The sequence below is a fragment of the Rhodnius prolixus genome, unplaced genomic scaffold (assembly GCF_049639745.1).
Source record: "Rhodnius prolixus isolate KJV_2025 unplaced genomic scaffold, Rpr scaffold_5, whole genome shotgun sequence".
In the NCBI taxonomy this organism is placed as follows: domain Eukaryota; kingdom Metazoa; phylum Arthropoda; class Insecta; order Hemiptera; family Reduviidae; genus Rhodnius; species Rhodnius prolixus.
Window position 1 is genome coordinate 34,712,392 of NW_027411624.1, and position 21,406 is coordinate 34,733,797.

The window sequence follows — 21,406 nt, forward strand, 5'->3', positions numbered from 1 at the left end:
TATTATAGATATGAGGTACGATTCTTTGGTTTAACATAAAGGTTATGTTTATAAATCTGGCGTGTGACTACTTTTAATTCGTTAGAAAAAATTGTTTTTAGTAAAGTATGAGCTTCCGCCACTCCACGGTCCATGGCACCTAATTAATGTCAGCTGTAGAGGATTACTGCCAGCAAGAATTGTATGAATCCGAGGAAAATGATGTACTATCGCTTACTTGAAAAAATCTTATCAGAGAGGATAGGATTTTAATATTGAATAATAGGGGCTTAGGCTGATTTTTTTTTCCGGCGCATCGTCTGTCTTGGTCATTAGCGCCCTTGAGCTTATTTCCCCATAGCTTTATAACCCTTGATGCCAAAACTCTGACGGAGGGTTGCTCACAGTTTAAGATCCTTCTTCCCACAGACTAATGACACAGCAGATGTTTATCTTAGTAGTAATATATTAGGATTTAGAAATTTTGTAATGGGATTTATTAATAATTTTGGAATCTTACAGATAGAAGAGCTGAGACGTGGCAGCAAGTTTGAAGACGAAATCCGACAGGAGAAGGAAGAACGCAGGAGGGAAGAAGAAGAGAAAGCTCAGAGGAAAATAGCCTTCAAAGAGAAAGCTGCCATCTTTCAAAATAGTGTAGCTTAAGTTAGTAAGTTGATCATTATTATTTGGTTGAAAATTTTTCATTAAAGCGATAAGATTTTTAAGTAATTAGATGAAAGAATTTATTTACAAACAAAATATGTAATATTTTATGTATGTAATTGAATGTTTTACGGACTCTTAGTTTTGTTAATTAATTGCAGAACAATAAAGTTTAGTTAGTTTATCAGTTCTTAGTTGTATCTCAGAACACATTTGATTTTTTTTTACCAAAATTTAATTAAGAGTCCAAAATTAATATTTTATGATAGATGTTGTTGCTAGTATTGCAAGTTAAAATTCAAGATGGTTTTTACATTACTTTAATAAAACTTGAATCTTAAATTGTGAATCATTAAAAATTAATATAAAAATAAAAGAATTGTTACCCAAAACAAATCAGACTGAATGCTATTATAAACAAATATTAATATAATTTAGTGAATTTAAATAATTTATAATATATAAATAATTCAGTGATTTTTTTACAAATAATTTTATGTTAAGAGTACAAAAAAGAGCAAGTCTTGATTTTTCAAAAAAATAGTAATAATAATGTTATCATCACTGTTCACTGATTATTTTCTAATTCATTATAGTTATATATTTTTTGAATTATTTATTGATGTTTTAAAAATTTTAAGTAAGTTTAAATTTTAAATGAATAGGTAATCATGTTTCTTATTATCAATTTCGACTAATTCGGAAATTTTTTATCTTGTTACTTTTTCATTTATTTTGGTCTAGGTATTTTATTTTAATTAATCTAATGTTCTAGAAGTTAATTATTTTTGTACACAAAGAGTATTGGTTTAAAAAGAGGAGTGTTTGTACTTAAATGAAGAAGTTACAAAAAGTTATCTAAATTTTAATGATATATATATATATATAAAAAAAAGAAACATGACATTATATTGTGTAATTATTGTATAAAAAGAAAGTATTTGCTAAATTCTTTATATTTTATTTCATAGTGCATCTCATTGTTATTTTCCAACCTGTTCATTTCTGTTTATTTTGATTTTAGTTTAATATGGGTGCTTTTTATTGTGACTAACTTAAGTAATTGGCTAAACCATTCCTAATGTTTGTAAGGGCTACATGCTGAGCACCATCTTAGCAGTCAAATTACGTCCTAGAAGCTTTCACCGCTAATCTTTGGCGTACGCTCTAAGATGAAAACGATACTTGCCACTAAAAATGAATTGATTGACTCAGTAAACATTGACTGTCTTGGCACCATAGTAGTCAATTTCGTGTCAACTTGACCAGTAAGAGTGTACACCAAACTATATAAGGATACTCTTTGTCCTTGGGTGGTTTTTTGCAATCTACACCAATAGTGGTTGAATGGCGAAACTGTTGCCTTAAATTTGTGTTGATGTTTTCCAGATTGACGGGGCTGTGGATGCCTTCACAAATGAATAGCTTCTGACCAATGTACAATTTTTCAGCTCTGAAAATTGGTATGAATTGAATCTGAAAACTGCGAATAACTTTGTCATCAGGCAATTCTTGGCAATGCAAAAAGTTTAAAGCTCTTTTTCCCTTCTGATTATTTTATAGATTGAAAGCTTAATTACAAAACTTAATTTGTTTCTATACCAATATGAGGTTTCTACCACAAACTTCTTCTTTAATTGTTCCTATTTTTCCCCAAGTAAAATCTTTTAGATTAAGTTAAATAATAAAAACTTTGAAAGTTTCAAGCTTTCTCTAGGTGATACTTGATTTGACTTAAGACCCTCTTGGAATAAAACGTATCCGATCGCTCTTGAAATACAACTTTCAATACAATTCAGGTAGGGAATGAAAAGTTCTATTTGAATTATTATGTCATTTGTACATGACGAAGATCACGGTTTTTATTTAAAACTAAAATCTGATAGGTATAGATATCCCAGGATTTCATCGTTCATTTTATTTACGAAGAAAAAGTGCTGAAGGAAATTTTTTCGTCAGGAAATGAACACTGCATTTCTAAATTCCATTTGCCATGCCTATTTCTAGCCCGGATTGGAAATGTGTTTTTTATTATATATGTTAGTCTATTCAGAGGTTCCCGTTACAAGTTTTTCTGTACAAAAATTGTGAGAGTCACCGCACTATTTCTTGTTTAGATAAAATAACACAAGTTACACCATTACCCCTTTGGTATGTGAAAATACTTCTAAAGTTATTGAATACAATACAAGTTACTGAATAGCTTTAAAGAGTTTGATATTAGTATAAATATAATAATGCAGGAGAAGGAACCTTCTTCAAGTAAATATCCTCATATTGGTGGCACACCATGATCTTAAAGCTGGGCGTAGTAAATAAGCGTGTAGTGACTAAGCTATATAATAAGCAGAGTTTACTTCATGCATGTATTTTGTTGTACTAACTTGCACAAAATTGAAATGAGGAACAGATTGTAGTGGGAGAGATGTCAGAATAGTGGACTCAACCAGCAGCATAAAAGGAACAGCATATCACATGTCCATACCTAATCTCATAAGCAAAGAACGTTCATGAGGATATATCCAAGGAAAAGTGCCAATCCAGTTCGTGAAGTATTTTCTAAAAAGCGTAACTTTTCTCTTATTGTGATGAATAACTTATGCATATCTAATGTAGCCAAAAAATTATATGAAGAAAGTTGAATTAACTTTCATTGCTATTCAACTAAGGTAGAATAAAGTTCACTTGTATGTAAAGAATTACACATTAATTTAGATAATCTATATCATTTCTCACAAGATTCAAAGATAGTTCAATGATCTTTTGAAACACAAAGGTAAGTCTTTGCGAGATACTTTGCTTAATATTTGTCAACGATCAGTTACTAGTGAACCTCTAAAACTGGTGGTTCAATAAAGAAGAATTTTGGTTATATTTTATAATATTTACGACTTACAAGATTTACAACATTATTCAATCATTGATTTATTTTCAATTTCTCTAACAAGTAATCAGTAAGAGAAAATAAATAATTGTTATTTATTTTAAGATTTGAAAAAACAAAACTTTTGTATTATGTTTCCTTTAATTTATTTTTATTGATTTATAAAATATTAAGTAGAAATATGCGGTATAATTTACCAATTCATTTATTTTAAATTAAATGTAAGAAAGAAACTGCAAAAGTACAATAATATCTTGTAGTCGGTGCTACCTGGCAGCAACTTCTTAAACTGATGTTCATTTTTCTTACATTTCTTTGTTTTTTCTTGATTATTTGCTGCCTAGGCTTTTTTTCTGTTTAAAAATCTTACAGTTAGGTGGTATTATATTATTTTTATTAAATTATTATAGAAAAAAGCTATAATAAATTTTGTTTTGCCCTAAATACGGATAAAATCAGTCTATCTTCTAGTGTGTGCAGTTGTAAAGACGGTCTACTTAAGTAAATTCTGTTCACAGGGTCGGGAGGGTGGGACAAATTTTGCTTAAATTATGTTATTTATCTATCTGCCACTTTTATATTAGAGACATTTATTTCTATTTAACCAAGAATTTTTTATTTTTATTTTCAAACAAACTTTTGCTTAAAGTATGTTATTTATCTGTTCGCCACTCTTATATTAGACACATTTATTTCTATTTAGCCAGGAATTTTTTATTATTTATTTTCAAATAACTTATGTTTGGGACTTACTTCTGGGGACACTTAATACCACAGTGAAATTTATCATCCGTTCAAGGCGTTAGTTATTAACGCTTATTCAGTTATCTATTCGCCAGGACTTATATTATTTAAGACTTTGACTTTATTTCTTATTACGTTTGTTCTTTCCGAGATACTATAAATAAAAAGAAAAATTATGACTGATCAAGCGAAAGGTAGTTCTCTCCCTTGAAGAGTCTGATGACTACTGACAATAATTGATTAAGAGTAACAACTTTTCAAGATAGGTAGAGACATCTAGCGGCGAGTTTTGTAAACATAAAAATTGTCTTCCCAGTAAGTGTTGCTACCTGGTGGCCATTTCTGTAAACACAAAAAAGAGAAAATTATTATATTGCTTTCTCAGTAAGTGTTGCTACCTGGTGGCCATTTCTGTAAACACAAAAAAAAATTTATTTTGCATTCCCAGTAAGTGTTGCTACCTTGTGGCGAATATTTGTACTAGTAATTATTGGCATTTTTTAAAGTTTAAAATTTAAACTTTTTATATTGCTTCTTTAATCTAAAATTAAATGTATAACTAATATAATACTTTCAAAATATTGGAATTTTTCATTTTATTGAATTAAAATATTGAAAGTGAAACCATTTAAAATAATTAAAAAACCTTATAACATTTCTATAAATAAACACTTCGTTGATCCTTAGCATTTGAAGGAAGAATTGAATTGAATTTTATAAATTGTAGTAAAATAAATAACATGGTGTTTCTCTTATCGGATTGATTTTTTTTTTTTTTTATACTAAGGTTACCTAAAATTAAAAGAAAATAAATGTCGATAATGGTGTCCGAAATATTGACTTAATTCTTTATTTTCGTGTAATCCTTATAAATGAGCAGTGTTTCTTCGTTAAAATTTATGTGAAATGGCCTGTATTTAATCCTATATTCAATAATAATGTAAATAATCAAATAAATAAATTGCATTTATTTAATTACACTAAATTATTATTTCAATTTATCACTCCATCCGTGTTGATTTGTACTCCACATTTGTTCTTCTCTGAAACTGAAACAAATTGTTCCTAATGAACTAGGAATACGATCAGATAAGGTAAATAATTACAAAGTTAGTTAAAAGATTAAAACTTTATTATTTTTTTAATTTTTAAAAAGGATACCTCCATATATACACACAAATATCACTAAATTTACAACAGAAATGATTTACATGTAATTGATACAATATTTTAAAAAAAATAATAATACAGCAAAATTACTTACATTTACAAAACTGGGAATAATGAACTGCACAAGAATTTTTGTTTAAATATTTGAAAGAAAGTAGTTTGTTTCTGTTTTTATTAAAAGACAATTTTAAAACGTTTTTAAAATGTTTATTTGAAAACATAGACACAATAAGTTGCTATTTAAACTATACTTTGGTAACTTTGGCCCCAAAATTATTATAAAAAAAAAAAAAAAATAGTAAAAAGTCTGTATCATAAATATTTACAAAGATGCTGATCAAAGTAAATAAATAGGGAAGAAGAAATTGTACAAAATGTTTTATACCGTAAGTATATTAGCAGCGTCTGCCATGCCTAAATCTTTCAAATAACGGCTCAGGCAATCCGCTGTAGCATCCTCTTCATTACTGGTCCAGATTAGCAGAAGATTCAGTGCTCGCTTATAGTCAGTGTCTTGTTGACTTTCAAAGTACTCGATCTACAAAATTTGGAATAATTAATGAAAACAAGTAACAAGATTCAAATCAAGTTTCAAAAAATTAAAAAGAGTGGTACAAAGGAGAAGAAAAGAAAATTGATTAATTGCAGAATCGACGAGGTGGCTTTTCCAAAACTGAGGTGGTTAGGGGAGCATTTTTAATAAACTGTTTCTGCATGATAAAGAAAGAAAGATATGTTTTAAAACGAGGACGAAATGCCAATGTTTCTAGATTCTGGATTGCACGAAAATCATTTGTTAAAATCTAGTCATTAAGATAATAAAAAAAACAATAAAAAGCAATGATTTTTTTTTTAAAATTGATGAAATTAGTTGTAAAAGCTATTTTAAACAAAGAATTTCTTTTGCGAAATTTGGAATTTTTCAAATACAAATTAGCTACTAGATATTATGAAAGATTTTTTTTTAAATTTGCCTTTTTAGACATTTTCATATTTCAATTCAAAAGTTAATTTAAAAAGGTCGCCAGATTTAGTGAGATGTATGAGAATATTATTTTAACTTTTGGAACAAAAAGATTTCTTAGTTAAAGCCAGGTAATTTTTATAACTGTTTGAAAAACCGAGCTAGGGTTCAATTTAAATCAATGCTGAGCATAGAATGAGGTTAAAACAGAAACTTGTCAAATAAAAACAGATATTATTTTGTTTGAGTTCTACACTCGTTAACATCTTAAAATAATTACAGCTACTGATTGATTTTTGCAGTATCTCTGGATCATGGTTACCACAATAACCAAAAATCTTACGTTAAGAATAATTCAGTTTTGAGAAATGAAATAAAAAACAAATTCCTGTTTAGTATACTTTTAGGGGCTCGTAGGATTCGTTTGTTGAATTCATGAATCTCTGCAAGCAGTGTCACTTAAATCAGCAGCAATTGATACTACATCTTGTAGAAGCACAAGATCAAATAATTTTTATCAAGTCCTCTTTTTGCTTTTTAATGATAATTTTGACCATTATCGTCTCTCCTATATACCATTAATTACTTTTCGTCACATTGCATCAACAGATCTTATTACTTGCTTCCATATTTCTTCCAAATATTAAAACTTCTTCTAACACATTGATCGCGATAAAAGCCTCTCGCAAGTGAAAAAAGTGGGATACCAGTTGATACATTTTTAACAACAACAAATGGACTTCAGAACTGCAAATGTATTATTAATTAAAAGACAACATTCTCCTTTTAATCTATAATCTAATTAATTAGAGACATTACATAAAATATCAATTCTTTTAGGAGAGGATTGTATCCTTATCGTTTTGCAGGCTGAAGAGGTGGGTAACTCCATCTTGCTGTCAATCTAATTAAATCAGCAATCTGCCGTGAAAATCTTACACGACTATGTCTACTTTACAACGCTCCTAGTTGTAGGTGCAAACTTTATTCTGATATTAAAATTAGGTAAAAAGGAGTAAACTTTGTAGAACATTAAATTTATAATGAAATAACTAATAAATTGGTCTAATTTTATTATGTTACTCATTATCCTAAAATGCTGTTACCTAAAAAAATGACAAATCCTACTAATGGTTGCTATGGACAGTAACTTTGAAGAAAATTATTTTAAATAAAAAAGGTTTCATAATATTCAAATAATTCTACGTGCATTTTGTTGCAAATGGTACACGACTACGGCATGGCAGTCTAAAGAAAGCACATCATACTGAACCAGTTCCTGCTCTCTCAATGCAAGATGGGGAGTATAGGTTTACCAGATAAACAAGAGACCTCTAGGGGAGAGGTTCAATTGTGACATGAGCTTGTCAGTTATGAGCGTCATGGCAGAATTTTGACAACAAAGTTCTCCTTCAATTCAAAAAATGTAAAAAAACCTATTATTTTTCACGACATTCACGATTCAATATAGTTATTTACATAGGGACAAGTTTTTTTTATCCACACACGGTCTTAAAAGAGGGACAAATAATTTTTAGTACTTGCACAATTTGAAAAAATGAAGCAAGCATGTTCTGTTTGGAAGGAACCAGTCATAGCAACAAATTATTAGCTCTGCTTCTTTTATGACTGTAATTATTTTCTGATCACTATTCTGATTTGAGGAACCAAACTATTACTTTCGAGAAAAAAAGCCAAAGAGATCGGAGGAAAATATGATGTATTTCTTGAAAGAATTTCATTCGTTGAAAATATTATAATTTTGATAGTTTCAAAAATATAAACTTGAATGCATCATTTCACATTTAAAGCATTTAGTTTTATTAGATATTATTAAAGAAACGCGGACTTTTAATTTCGAAAAAGACGCTTGTGCTACAATAGGTCTGACCTCTAGAAGTGTCTTCGTCTATCTGGTAAAGTTATTCATAATTTTGAGATGATTCATGTCTTTACTTACCTCATCACTTTTATAACCCAGTTTATCAGCCACTCTCTTCCAATTTCCAGAAATCAACTTGGCTAGTTTAGAGATCTGTTCACTCTTCAGTGTGGGAGGATCATCATCCGTTACAGTATCTTCTCTCCTGTCTGCGCAACATCCATTTATGTTACTTTCCAGGATGTACCATCGGCTATTACTTTTTTTTATATTTATTAAATGCGGAGTTTTTAAAGTAATTTAAGTTAAAAAACAATATTCAAAGTCTTATTCTCATTAATGGCTTTTCTTTTCTGGTGATGGGGTTATTTATAGAACTTAATCGACAACAGATTCTTAAACAACTATAACTCCAATAGTACATATGCTAAAATCGGAGGATAAAGCGATTCTTGATTATAATGCACTCTCTTTGAAAGTTTCAGTTTAAAAGTTTCTTACAGATTTTGTAGCTTATATCTCATTATGTATCTCGAACGGATTCCATATAAAGCTGTGCGGAAAATAGAATGTTTATACTATATATATGAGGAAGAAATAGTTAATTTAAATGTGAGACTCTGTAAGAATGTTTCCAGCAAAATTAACAGTCTAGATAGATAAATTATGATAACACTGTCACCTCAAGAAGTACAGTGTTATTGGTTGTGAGTTTGATTAAGCCGACTCTGCTCGGGCGACCTAAACTGATCTTCTGCCTACTTTACAGGGTCTGTTACAACATGCTTGGAAAACCTCTTTAAGGGTGATTCAAAGTGAAAACCTTTTTTAAGTGATTCAAGGGAAGAGACTTTTACATTCTAGAAATGGTACAACATGTCACCCGCCTCGTGCACAATTTAATGAAGGCTGAATCTGTGCATTAAAGGCGTGATGTACTATACAAGCTTCGAATGAGTCCGAATTTGCCGTCCATATTGAAAATACATATTGGCAAGGGGTGATGTGATTCTCATTTAGAATTAATAAATAAATGATAGTAAGTAGAATGTCCGATACCATTATTTTGTATCAACCGTTTTCAAAACACATTAAACGACGAAGCCTCAAATATTATTACTTAATTTGCATCTTACGAAAAAAGCCAGTGGTTGTACGGTAATAAATCAATAATACCTTGAATTACATTCACTTCAAATGAAATTATAAGAAATAAATAAGTACGGTACTAGAAGCTGATTAGAACGAATCTGCTACAGCACTAACTCAAATATTACAGTCACATTTGTTACTCTAATTGTACAAATAAATTGGAATACGCTGATTTAAATAGATAAATTTACTTTAGATTTGCAGTGAATTTTAATACTGTTGAGAATTTATCTCTCTAGTAAGTTTATATCGCCGCGTTTGTACATGGGTACTTAAATAAAGTAAAAAGTAATGAAAGGCAATCTTTTAGTAAATAAAAGCTTAAAGCAACTTCTAAAACAAACCATTTAAACTTCAAGCCATCTTACTTTGTAAAAAAAAAACAATAGTATCAATGTAACAATGGTGTGATTAATAGTTCTATTAGTTAAATAGTAGTATCTGAAACGCAGAACCCAATAAGTTTTTACTACAGCTCATTTTATTCCTGATAATAAACAATTCCTTCTAAATTGGATTTTTTTGTTTGTTAATGAAACGTATTATTATTTACAAACTATCCTTTAGCTCCCCTAACACCACCTCTTTGTTGAACTTTATACTTAGTAAATTAGAAATTATTTATAAACTTTTGAAGTTTATAAGTTGAAAACATGCTATTAGTCCGGCTCGAATATGTACCACCTTCTTAGCATATTGAATGGTTATTTGTAAATAATAAATTAAGTTTACCTTTAGACTTTTTACCACTTGAGAGTGACATCCTTTTTTCATCATTTTCTCTGTCATCGGATCTTTTCCTTTTTACAGGTGATTTATCTTTCTTAGATTTTGAGCTGGAAAATAATAATATTTTAATAAGAAAAATACTGTAAATGCAAAACTAAACTTAAGACAAGATCTTAACTTGGCCGTAGAAACTTAATTTATTAGGTTTACTATCTTACTATTACTAGTTTTAAGTAAACTATCTTGGCAATAAGTTTAACTCTTTGCGGCTAGTTGGGATATATTTTAACCCACCTCGAAAAGTTGAAGTTATTCATACATACAGCTTAATATGTTATTTAAAGTTTTTCATTCAGTTGGCAGTGCCATGCACCAATGGTAAATAAGTGAAATCATTTTTATATTTATTATAAACTTGACCCATAGTAAAAAATGGTGGCACCGCATACTGTTCTATTATTTGGATGCAGCTGTTGTTAATTCATATATTGTTTACAAACAATTGGGTCAAAACATGGAACTTAAAACATTTCAAGGAACAGTGCGCTGAAGGACAGTGCTGTACTGTCTGCAAAGTTCCGCTTTGTTTTGGTAAAAAGTTGTGTTTGAATGAAGATCATATAAAGCATTAGTTGCATAGTGGTATTATACAATACCAGTGTCCCACACTAAAAAAGGACTATTGAAATGGTATTAATTTTTTCTTTTCCTTTTTTCGTATTTTGAGAGTGATGATTATTTGAGAGGGATGATTACATATGTAAAATAATGGAAATGAATGTTTATTTCCATTTTTTTTTTATAATAAAAGAAATTCTGTGCAACTAGGGCTTTTAGTTTCTTTAAAATCGTGTGCCTCAAAGAGTTAAAACAAAAATTTACTAAAATGGAAACTATTATGGCTGTTTAAATAATATATTTTAAGTTACTATTTAGCAATGAATTTAATTTCCATTTTAACAGATAAATTTACCCTCGAAAAGTGTGATTACCATAATGAATAACTCACCTTTCCTTATCATGACTTTTAACAACTTTCTCAGCCTTTGATTTCTCTTGTGATTTTTCCTTAGATTTACTAGTCTGAGAATTCTGTACTATTGATTTTCCTTTTTCCTCAGGAGTCTTCTCTTTTTTATCAACTTTATCCTTAGATCTTTGCGCTACCTGGGAGGAAGAGGTCACTGTTTTATCTGTACTCTTATCAGTAGACTTTGTTAAGTTGGACGACGAGCTATTTTGTTTAGCTTCTAGAGATGAGGATTTCATCTGTAATCGAATCAAATAAATTACAAACGCATATTATTCTGGGTTAATAATTATAATACTATTAATAATAATAATAATTGAACTCAAATATTTTAACAGTTCAATATTTCTTTTCTTCGGGACGATTTTGGGCTTTTTCATTTAATTGAAAGATATAATGAAAATGTACGCTTTTAATTTTATAAATATTTGTTGAATGAATTCTCCAAGGCTTTCTTAAAATCAATTGGAAATTGGTAAAAAGGGATAACGCTGATACAAAAACAGTAACCCAAAAAATATTTCAAACAGTGACGTTGGCTAAAAAGTAAAAAAAATAAATAAATAAAAAAATTTTTGTGTAAATAATGGAGGAATCAATTTGTTATTTAACTTTTTTGCTATGTTTTCCTTACGGGAATTTTATATACCCAGTGTTCAAGGTAAATGAGAAATCATAAATCAAACGTCACCATTATGTGAAAGCTCCTATCTATATAAATCCTCAATTATCATTTAAAGTATTACATTAGTAAAAAAAAAAAATAACTACTTCTGCTTTTAATGATTCTTGTAAAACTATTATATAACTAAGATGTTCTATTCAAAATTAATGTCTCGATTTTTCTTCCCATATCAAAATTATTTAGACAAACGTGGTTTTTAAGTCGATATTTAAAAAAAAAAACATTTTATGCAATTGTCTTGCCGAGCAGTACTTTGCTAGGAAAGCTCTGCTGCTATAATCGTATTCCTAAAATAACATTTACCAACTATAACAGCACTAAGTCATCTCTTCTCTGATAAGAAAAGTTTTGAAAAATATATCTGACACAGTTTAAATATGTTAATGAAATTAAAGAAAAAAAACCGTTCGCTCTAAATCTAATTATTTGTTTGAATTGTGATAATTATTTTATACAGAAACAATAAATAAATAAGCCACCTGTTTATCACTGCTTGCCGAAGTTTTCGCAATTTTGGCAGGCGGTGCCGTTGAATTGGATGAACTACTTTTAGATTTTTGTTCACTAGAGGATGATGTCTTGTCTTTAACATTATTTGTCGCGGTACCTATTCAAATTAATAACATAAAAAATCTAATAGAAGCAATCTATTTTAGAAATGGTAGTTAATAGGGTTATAATATAATTTTAATAGCACTCACCAGATCTTGACGCTCTTTTATTTGTTGAATCTGCTTTAGCTGAACCTCCACTTCCAGTCTTTGGAGCAGGTAATAGTGGGGGAAGAAGCTATAAAAAATAAAAACATGATTGTTAATCCAACATTACACAAATTTATTTATTATAAAATACAATAATAAATAACAATAAATACAATAACATACACATTGTCTTATACAATTTTTTAATTTCCTGTCAGCCTAATTTGTTACTAGCATTATTTTCTAATAAATAATCATCTAAGGATCAATATTTTTATTTTAACGTCTACTTAAATGGATTAAGATTTTTTTTTTTTAAAATTTCTAGCTGAATTATGCAAAGATTTTCAAAGTTATTTATTTAAATAATAATTATTTCAAATTTTAAAGGATAATTAGTAACTGACAATAAATAAATAGTGAAAAAGTAAATAGAAAGAAAACACATATACTTACAAGTCCAGGATTCTGTTCTCTATAAATCTTTCGGCAAATATGGTCGACAAAATCTGGTAATTTTGATATAGGAGTATGATTCAATGAGAAGAAATGTGGTGATTTTTGTGATAATAATTTTAACGCTACCCATGAGAACTGTTTGTCAGCTACTTTTCTGTAAAAAATAAGAATATGAATAGATACATTGCTTTTTTCTTAATTAAGAATTCTTAAACGGTGGGTTAACATTTAATTCCACTGTTTACTTTTGAAATAACAAGTCTTCTTAGTTTTACAAATGAAATTAAAAAGTATAGCTGATTTGTGGACAAGTTTAACATTGATTGAAAAAAGAAATGTAAAAATTATTTCTATATAGGCACAATCTCACTGAAAATCTTTAGTGGTAAGTACCAAAGTAGGGTGAGGTAAGTACCTAAGTAAAGTGGTAAAATAATTACCTTTATTTTAGGCAGGCTTCATTTATCACGGAGAAGGCGGATTACTAACATACTTTACCACAAATGTCTTTTTATTTTATTGAATAAACCCAAAGACCAATATCGGGAATAGAAACTAATTACCACAATACATTCTAGCTTCTAAACCACTCCGGGTATCGTGACTCCTTAGAGGGTATCTGCCACAGACTCTCTTACCAATTTATTTATCCTTTATTTCTAGTCATTTCTATTTCATATGAATTCCTGAATAATTGCTTTTAGAAAATGGCCTCATTGTCATTAATATTTTTATATTGATCTAGTTTCGAATACAGCTTACTTCAATAATAAACCGAAGTATTAATCAGAGAGTTCTTAGAAAAGAGTAGATTAGTTTTTTAAAGACTTTTTACTGATTTATTAATTACTAGAATTCTTTCTAATTGTATCGCATTAGTAATTTAAATTTGGAAAAAACCTGATGGTAAGGTATAACTACATTGCCGAACAAAAGTCTACATACACCACAATACTTCGGGAATTTTCAAAATAAATAATTATTAGAGTAAAAAATGTGATTTAAACATTTGTAACTGTTGTTACTAAATATATATATGAGAGATGAAAAGACCTTTGCCATCTTCCATTGCATATAAATAAAAAGATCGGAGTTCATGCCTGAACAAAAGTCCACATACAGAATTGATAAATTCAATATTATTATAATACTTTAACTAAAAATTAATTAGTTTTAGTTGAAACGTGAATATAGGCGGATCTGAGTTAGTTAAGAATTTATTATTATTTAAAATGGTTCACCAAAGAAAGGAAATTCCTGAGTCAGAACGCAGATTAATAGTTAAATTAAATAATCAAGGATTTTCATATCCGTAATATTGCAAACATTATTTAAAGAAGCCACGTGAGTGTCCAGACTGTGATAAGAAATTATAAAAACCAAAAAAAATTAAAAATAAGCCGAGAAGTGAGCGTTCGCCTAAGCTTTCCGACCGAGATAAAAGACAAATTTTCAGGGTGTATGCAGACTTTTGTTCGGCATTACTATACACACTTACCAAATAATCTGCTTAAGAAATCTTAAATAAACTTACTTGTTATTAGGATCAATATATTCTGGAGACTCACTCTGTTGTATAGCCTCTTTCAAATATACATTCAATTCTGGAACTGTTCTTCTACCTTTACAAAATGCTAAATAATCATGTTTCATATCCACAACTTCGGGGCCATCCGCTCTAGAAAAATAAAATTTATTTTGGAAATAAATGAGCAAATTTACAAAGTATTTTGGTTAATCAACAAAAATTTAGTTTCATTATTACCTTGGCATAATAATTTTATCAGTAGATTTAACTCTACAAAGTATAGTTCCCAAATTTGTCCAATCACAAGTGGTCGTTGTAGGTGGTTTATTCTGAAATGTCGGCTTATCATAATTGGGCATTACTTTTGTTAAAGCTGGGCATCCTTCATTTTTCCAACGACTCCAATGTTCATCTCTCTGAAAACCACTTATTTTTACTATATTTCTGCGTTTAATTGTAGACTTTTAATTTCAAATATGAGCTGTTATTTTTGAAAGTGGTATAAGTCCATTTTTCCATGTATCGAGATATTTAAGGTTTTGCATTTGAATAAATTTAAAAATATTCGTTAACCTTAATCTATTCAAGTGATGTTATTAACACTATACACCTTTTAAATTTTATTATGAAATAATAATTATTACAATTCTTAAAAAAATAAACGATTTTTTTTAGCTCCAAATGGACTTATAGCACTTTCAAAAATAACATATTACAAGAAATAAAAACAGGAGTAAATTTAAGTCCATATTTTTATAGACATTATAGCTTTACTGAAATGGGCTTTTATGTAAAAAGTAATAATTAAAATGAAGATATTTAAATACACGAATAACCAAGTTAATTTTTTTTTATTTTCATTTATATTAAAAATATAAAAATGAAAATTACTTCGCTAAGATCTTTAAAGCAAAAAAAGATATTTTAAAGTTATTTTTCTTTTACAGTTAGCATAATATCTGCCAACGAGCAGCGCACACTGAAGTAGCAATAATCAAAAATAATTGCAATAAGAAAGTTGTTTTAATTATAATTATTAGAAATGGACTTATTCCACTTTGAAAAAAAATATTTTTGCGATAACCTCTTATAGTCAAAATTCTTTTGTTGACTTTATAAAAAAAAATCGTACTCCAGTGAATGTATGATTACAAATATGGAAAGAATGTGTCTATATCTTACTGAAATTACCATTAACTAATTTTTTTTAAAAATTGGACTTATACCACTTTCAAAAATAACAGCTCATATGTTTAATAATTATAGAAAGATATCACACTCTATTAAGAAAAGATATAAGTTTGCTCACCTTTAAAAGTTGTAATATATTTGCCAGAAATTGTTCTCCATCTGGAGGAGACTCCCTTATCAATTTATGAACTTTTTCTGTTGCATTTTTTACCCATTCGATTTGATCTGGTTTTAGTTCATTTGATTCCCTTAAAAAAAAACCAAATTTCATTTGAAAAAACCAAACCAAATACTTGATTATATCCCTGACTTAAACATTAAAACAAAAAATTACTCTGAGCAACTATCTGGTTAAGACTCACTGTTGAAATTTTTTAGAAGATTTAACCGAAATGATTGAGATACTCTTGTTGATCAAGATAATTATAATAAAACATGCAAAATCAAATTTCTATTTGATAGTTTCTTTCAAAATTAGAATTTAATTCAATTCTATGTGATGCACCAATGATATACACCTTTTAAGAAAATCACTGCTAATAATTAGTTTTTTCTATTTTACTTGAGTGTATCTCTATTTTGTTGAAAATGACTGACTCCGAATTCATAGAATACTAAAATTACTAAAACTACCTTATCACAAAGTATTATCATTTTACTTTAAACCATTTTTCCAGCAAAAATAATTTTAAGGGAGTTCTCAAGAAGCCTGCAAACATAAGGGACCCAATAAGGTTACTTGGTGAATGTTCAGATGAACTACTGTAACTTATACTGCCATTTAGAGACTTAAAAAGCAACAAATTTTAAAGAAAATCGGTTAACCAAAAATTTGACAACAAAAACGTTCACATTTTTTTGAAAATTTCTCAATAATATCGGACAGTGAAGTGATGACAATTCTATTTAGTCGGCCTTCATTATGTCTCAGTAGAGAGAAGAAGACTGAGCATTTCTACGAATACAATGCGTTCCAGAGATAGGAACCTCGTCGATAGTCCAGAAAAATCCCGGTCTAACATCACTAATACTAAGAACCGAAACATTCATAACAATTACATCTATTGTGTATCTGTTCATTCGTTCTGAGGCAATTTCCTCCGTGAACAAAGCATTGTGGGTAAATAAATTTTCTGTAAAATTTAAGTTAAAAGCAGAATTGAAAAAATTGTAACAGTGCAGACAGACCTATGGCCCAATTTGTTAATTCGTAGTTATAGTTACAATAAATTTCATTATCAGAGCCAATTTCAAACAACAAAAAAATTAAAAAAACTAGGTACTCACTGTTTTGTTTTGATTTGAGCAGTAAGAAATTGAAATAAAATTAAAAACTGTATATAAATAGTTCGTCTGAAATAACTATCCTCTAACTGATGCAACAACAACTTTTGATTTGTTAAAAATTTCGTAATAAATTCTTCATCATCACGATCGCTTAAAGAATTACACCAATCCTGATTCTCCTGAGAGGATAACTTGAAGTTTTTGAAAACTGAGAGGACTGTGTTTGCATTCTGGAAAATGCACATACAAAATTGTAATTAGTAAAAGCTATAATATAATTAAAATCAAAGATATAACATGTTCTATGACAATTTGCTATAATACCCCAAAAGTTGATCAAATGAGGCGTCAAAATAAAATGACGTCTTCCAGGGTCTGAAGTTTAAGGATGTTTAAAACCCAGCCACTAATTATGTTTACATTATATTAATTTTAGACAGTGATTCTTCGCATTGTATCTCCCTTACATAGTGTCTTCGAATGGGAATTTACAAAAAAAAAAACATGTCTGTGCATGACAATGAACTTCTTTAATATCTATTCCTTTTAGCTTCACAGATATTTTTTTTTTCATCTTCTACTTTGTTTTAAACGACTAATAACTGAGCTAGGATAACTTAGAAGACATTAAGTGCCAACATTTCCCTTGCTCTATCACTAATTACTTCCAATTCACTACTAATTACGAGTTGAGCAAAATTAGTGGTTGCCAAAATGATACTGTTTAAACGTAAACTTGATACTTTTTACTCACATTAACAAATTCTTTCCACTGAGGTTTATTGTAACACAAATTAGGACTTCTGAAGTACTCCTGAAGAGACCAAAACTTAGTGTAAAATGTAGAATCCAGTTTGATGCTAAAAGAAAGAACAAAGTAATAATAATTCAAGACTTGCACGTAAGAAAATGTTGATTTAAAGGGGTTAATGGCAAATTTAATAAACTACATCTTTAAAAAAGTTTATATTTTGCTGAATAGAACATAACTTTAGTCAGATGTAATAGATTTGTTTACTTTTTCTTTCTTTAAGAAGAGAAGATATTGTAATCGTACAGATTTTCGATTTTTACAAATTGGTCTGCGTATGTAACTACCGCAACTCAAAAACGAAATATTTAAATTTGTAATTTAACTGAGGTGCCTACAATGGTTGCCACTGTAAGGTTTAGTCAAAATCATTCAACCGAGAAGGTGCCACTTTGCTGAATTTAGGATTTTCTACTAATACGGTTCCTACAGCTTTCTTTATTCTTGGTATACTAGTTGCAAATAAGATCTCTAGAGCTCTTATTTGTAACGCTTTTTCCGATAATTTGATTAAGGTACATTTTTGAGAAGAGAATGGATAGATTGCTTATGCTTATGCTCATATTGCTTGAATATGAGTCAAACGATTAAAGTTTGAAGAAAATTTATGAGATTGTCCTACATGAAAGTAATGCACATGAATATGGTCAGGGAAGATTCTATCTACTATCTATTGCAAAACACTTCACCAACGGAAAGGAGTCTTCAAGGCCTGGGTTAATAACACTGACAAAGACCAACAAAACTTCAACTAAAACTACCAAAAAAATATAGCAGTTATGGCTATAAATTTTATCGAATGGACATATCTTTAGAAAGAAATCAAATAAAGAAAATTGGGAAACGATAAATCTAAATTGGATTTGGATATCTCTCATATGCTCATCAGAGCATAATTTCTGAATAAAATTAACGTTTCCTAAACTTGCGTTTAGAAAAAAAACTAACATTTTCTTAACTATCTTTGTTCAAATAAAGGACATACCTGTTATCAACAATTTCCATCGACTCGTCAACATCATCTTTCAGTTCTTCAGTATCATACTTCATAAAACTGTCGATGTTGAATTCACTGACAACATTCAAACCTAAGACAACATAAATACATTACCATAAATAAAATACGAGTAAATTTATTTAAATTCATGTTTCTTTTATAGATTATACCATACCAGATCGTTCAGAAAACGGGAAAAACATGGCAAGGAATAGAAGTATTCTTCCAGAGAAATTGTTATGCTGTGTTTTAGACAGTCTTCTCAACAAATCTAAATTATAAATGAAAATAATAAACACTGTTATTTCTGTAACAAAACAAAGATTGTAAAATAACAATACATACCGTTGCACATTCTTAAAATGTTGTTCTTGCAAGCTGAAAAAAACAATGGTTCTTTCCAAGTAGCCACATGTCTTTCAACGAAATCAAATATTTTTTCACATTTTGCTACAGTAGAAGTATCAAGCAAATCTGATAATAAGCATACTGAAAGGGATGGAGAAAGTAACTCTTTTTTACAAAGAGCCAGTACTGTATCCAAGAAATATGGTATCGTATCTTGGTCTAGTGACGAATGGCCATCTCCATCCATAACCATCATATCAAGCATCTTCGTACGTATGGCTTCTTCCAAAGCTATACGACATTCACAATCTCTGACAAGATAAAAATACCAGATATGAAATTATTACTTCTTTTTTTTTGTAGCTAAGCTATTATTGAAAGAAATCTGCTTGTAAGAATAACATACTTTGCATCCAATGATTGCCACTTTGTCCTTATGTTATCTATAATGCCAGTTTCCAGAGATTTTGAAAACTCCTCCTGATAAAATAAAATTGTTAAGAAAGTGTTTTTAGATGTGTTAATAAACTTTAATTTTTTTAGAAGTATCAAATATGTAAGTACTTACTGCAAAAACAGTCCTCATGGTAATAAATGTCGCTGGTAGTTTTTCAGTATGTGTCATGATGGATGTTACAGTTATAAACTTTTTAGTAATAAAAATTAAATACAATATTCTCAATTTACAAACAATTATTCACCGGCGTTCCAATCACTAACATAACTTTATAACCTGTACAGTTTGGCTTGGCACACCAAATGTAAACTATCTTCAAAAATTGTTTGACAGGTGCTGCACTCTTTGCAAACGGTAGTTTTCTTTGTACAACTGAAACGGTGGTTTCAGAGATTATTGCTCTGAAATGATCAGAGCTTATTGCAACTTCAACGTGGTACTATCCAAATTATTTATTTAATTTCTAATTATATTTTGTACCATCCGCTTAAGATATTTCACACATTTGGAAACTTAAGTGTTTGTACAAAATTTTAAAGCTGGCTTTATGTCAATATTGACATCATGACCGTAAATTATTCCATTTAATTAGAGTAGTCGTTAAAAAAATTGTCTGTAACAACGTACCTGTAATAACAAGGCGCCATTCAAAACACTTAAATTTTAATTACTTCCTTAATTATAACTTAAATTTTAATTATAATCGAAAATTTTACGAATGCAGTATTCGTCAATACTAATATAAGGTGAAAGTAAAAATGACCGTTTTGTGAACGTATTTTTGACTACTTTGTTGTTTTTCAAAAACACATCGAAGGACTCGCTCTAAACCGGTAAACACGTAAAAAAATGAATGTAAGATTACATTAACAGCCATATTGAAATAAACTTAGAAAATGGCTGCTTCATTTTGAAAATATGCCCTCTTTTATTTTACTCGCTTTTTAATAAAATAAACAACATTTTATGCTTCATGCTTACATTAGAAAGATGAATAAGGAAGCATAATGTAGAAAACTTTATTTTTGGTATTTTTGGGTTAACATTTTTTTATTGCATAATTCGATAATTCATGAAATACCTATGAGAGAAAAATTAGTTTGAAAAATTTAAATACTATTTTTCATAGAAATAATTACCAATAAAGATTTGACCAATCAGCGCGGGCTATAAGATGCGTGAAATGTAGGCGGTATGTTGGAACCAATACGCCCAATAGTCTAGGATTATTTATTAGATGGCCACTCCCTGATCTTACGACAAAACAAAATGGCGGTAGATTTCTTAGTAATAGTGATTACACGGGAATTAGGTACATCTAATATTTAAAAATAATCCCTGGAAACAATTAATTGAGAATATTAAAATTTATAATGGATATTATTTAATACAATTAAATTTATTATTATGGACATTATTTAATTTAATTTAAATAATATTTGGATTATTATCTCATTCAAGATAGTTTGTTCTATAAAAATCCAATAACTTAAAGCAAATGGATCGACTTAATTTTAAGTTTAGGAACAAAGGATTTTCTTGTACTTATTTTTTCTCCATTTACTTTTGTGATATTGTTTATTTTTGAAGCACCTTTCCAATAAGCAGAGGAGATTGGTCTTATGAAAGTGCTTAAATATTTACTGAGTGATAATGTGGGAATTATTGTAGTCTAAGGAAATGCATGACACCATTTCACTTTTCAATTTCCATTCGTGGAGATAATAACTTATTTAAATTGA

General features: G+C 29.0%; 2 protein-coding genes across 3 annotated transcripts in view; one reads left to right on the forward strand and one right to left on the reverse strand.

Annotated features, from left to right (window-relative positions):
- Positions 1–1,118, forward strand: part of Swip-1 (EF-hand domain-containing protein D2 homolog Swip-1) — a 97,086-nt gene extending 95,968 nt beyond the window's left edge. Inside the window, exon 4 of the mRNA XM_074137432.1 lies at positions 502–1,118. Coding sequence (XP_073993533.1) covers positions 502–645 — 144 coding nt within the window. The 3' untranslated portion in view covers positions 646–1,118. The remainder of the gene's footprint in view (positions 1–501) is intronic.
- Positions 1,119–5,170: 4,052 nt separating this feature from the next.
- LOC141458880 (THO complex subunit 1-like) lies at positions 5,171–19,962 on the reverse strand. 2 transcript variants are annotated; one of them, XM_074137430.1, is made up of 18 exons: positions 19,776–19,962; positions 19,614–19,687; positions 19,205–19,518; positions 19,035–19,130; positions 18,848–18,950; positions 17,806–17,911; positions 17,052–17,281; positions 15,883–16,012; positions 14,811–14,989; positions 14,580–14,723; positions 13,043–13,199; positions 12,587–12,674; positions 12,365–12,492; positions 11,180–11,439; positions 10,174–10,277; positions 8,368–8,498; positions 5,829–5,981; positions 5,171–5,322 (listed from the first exon to the last, which is right to left on the reverse strand). In XM_074137430.1, the coding sequence occupies exons 1-18, from the start codon at positions 19,830–19,832 to the stop codon at positions 5,275–5,277; spliced, it is 2,502 nt and encodes an 833-aa protein (XP_073993531.1). In that variant the 5' UTR covers positions 19,833–19,962; the 3' UTR covers positions 5,171–5,274. The 2 variants fall into 2 exon arrangements, with proteins under 2 accessions (XP_073993531.1, XP_073993532.1); XM_074137431.1 differs by lacking the exons at positions 5,171–5,322; positions 8,368–8,498 and having other exon boundaries at positions 5,705–5,981.
- Between the last annotated feature and the right edge of the window lie 1,444 nt (positions 19,963–21,406).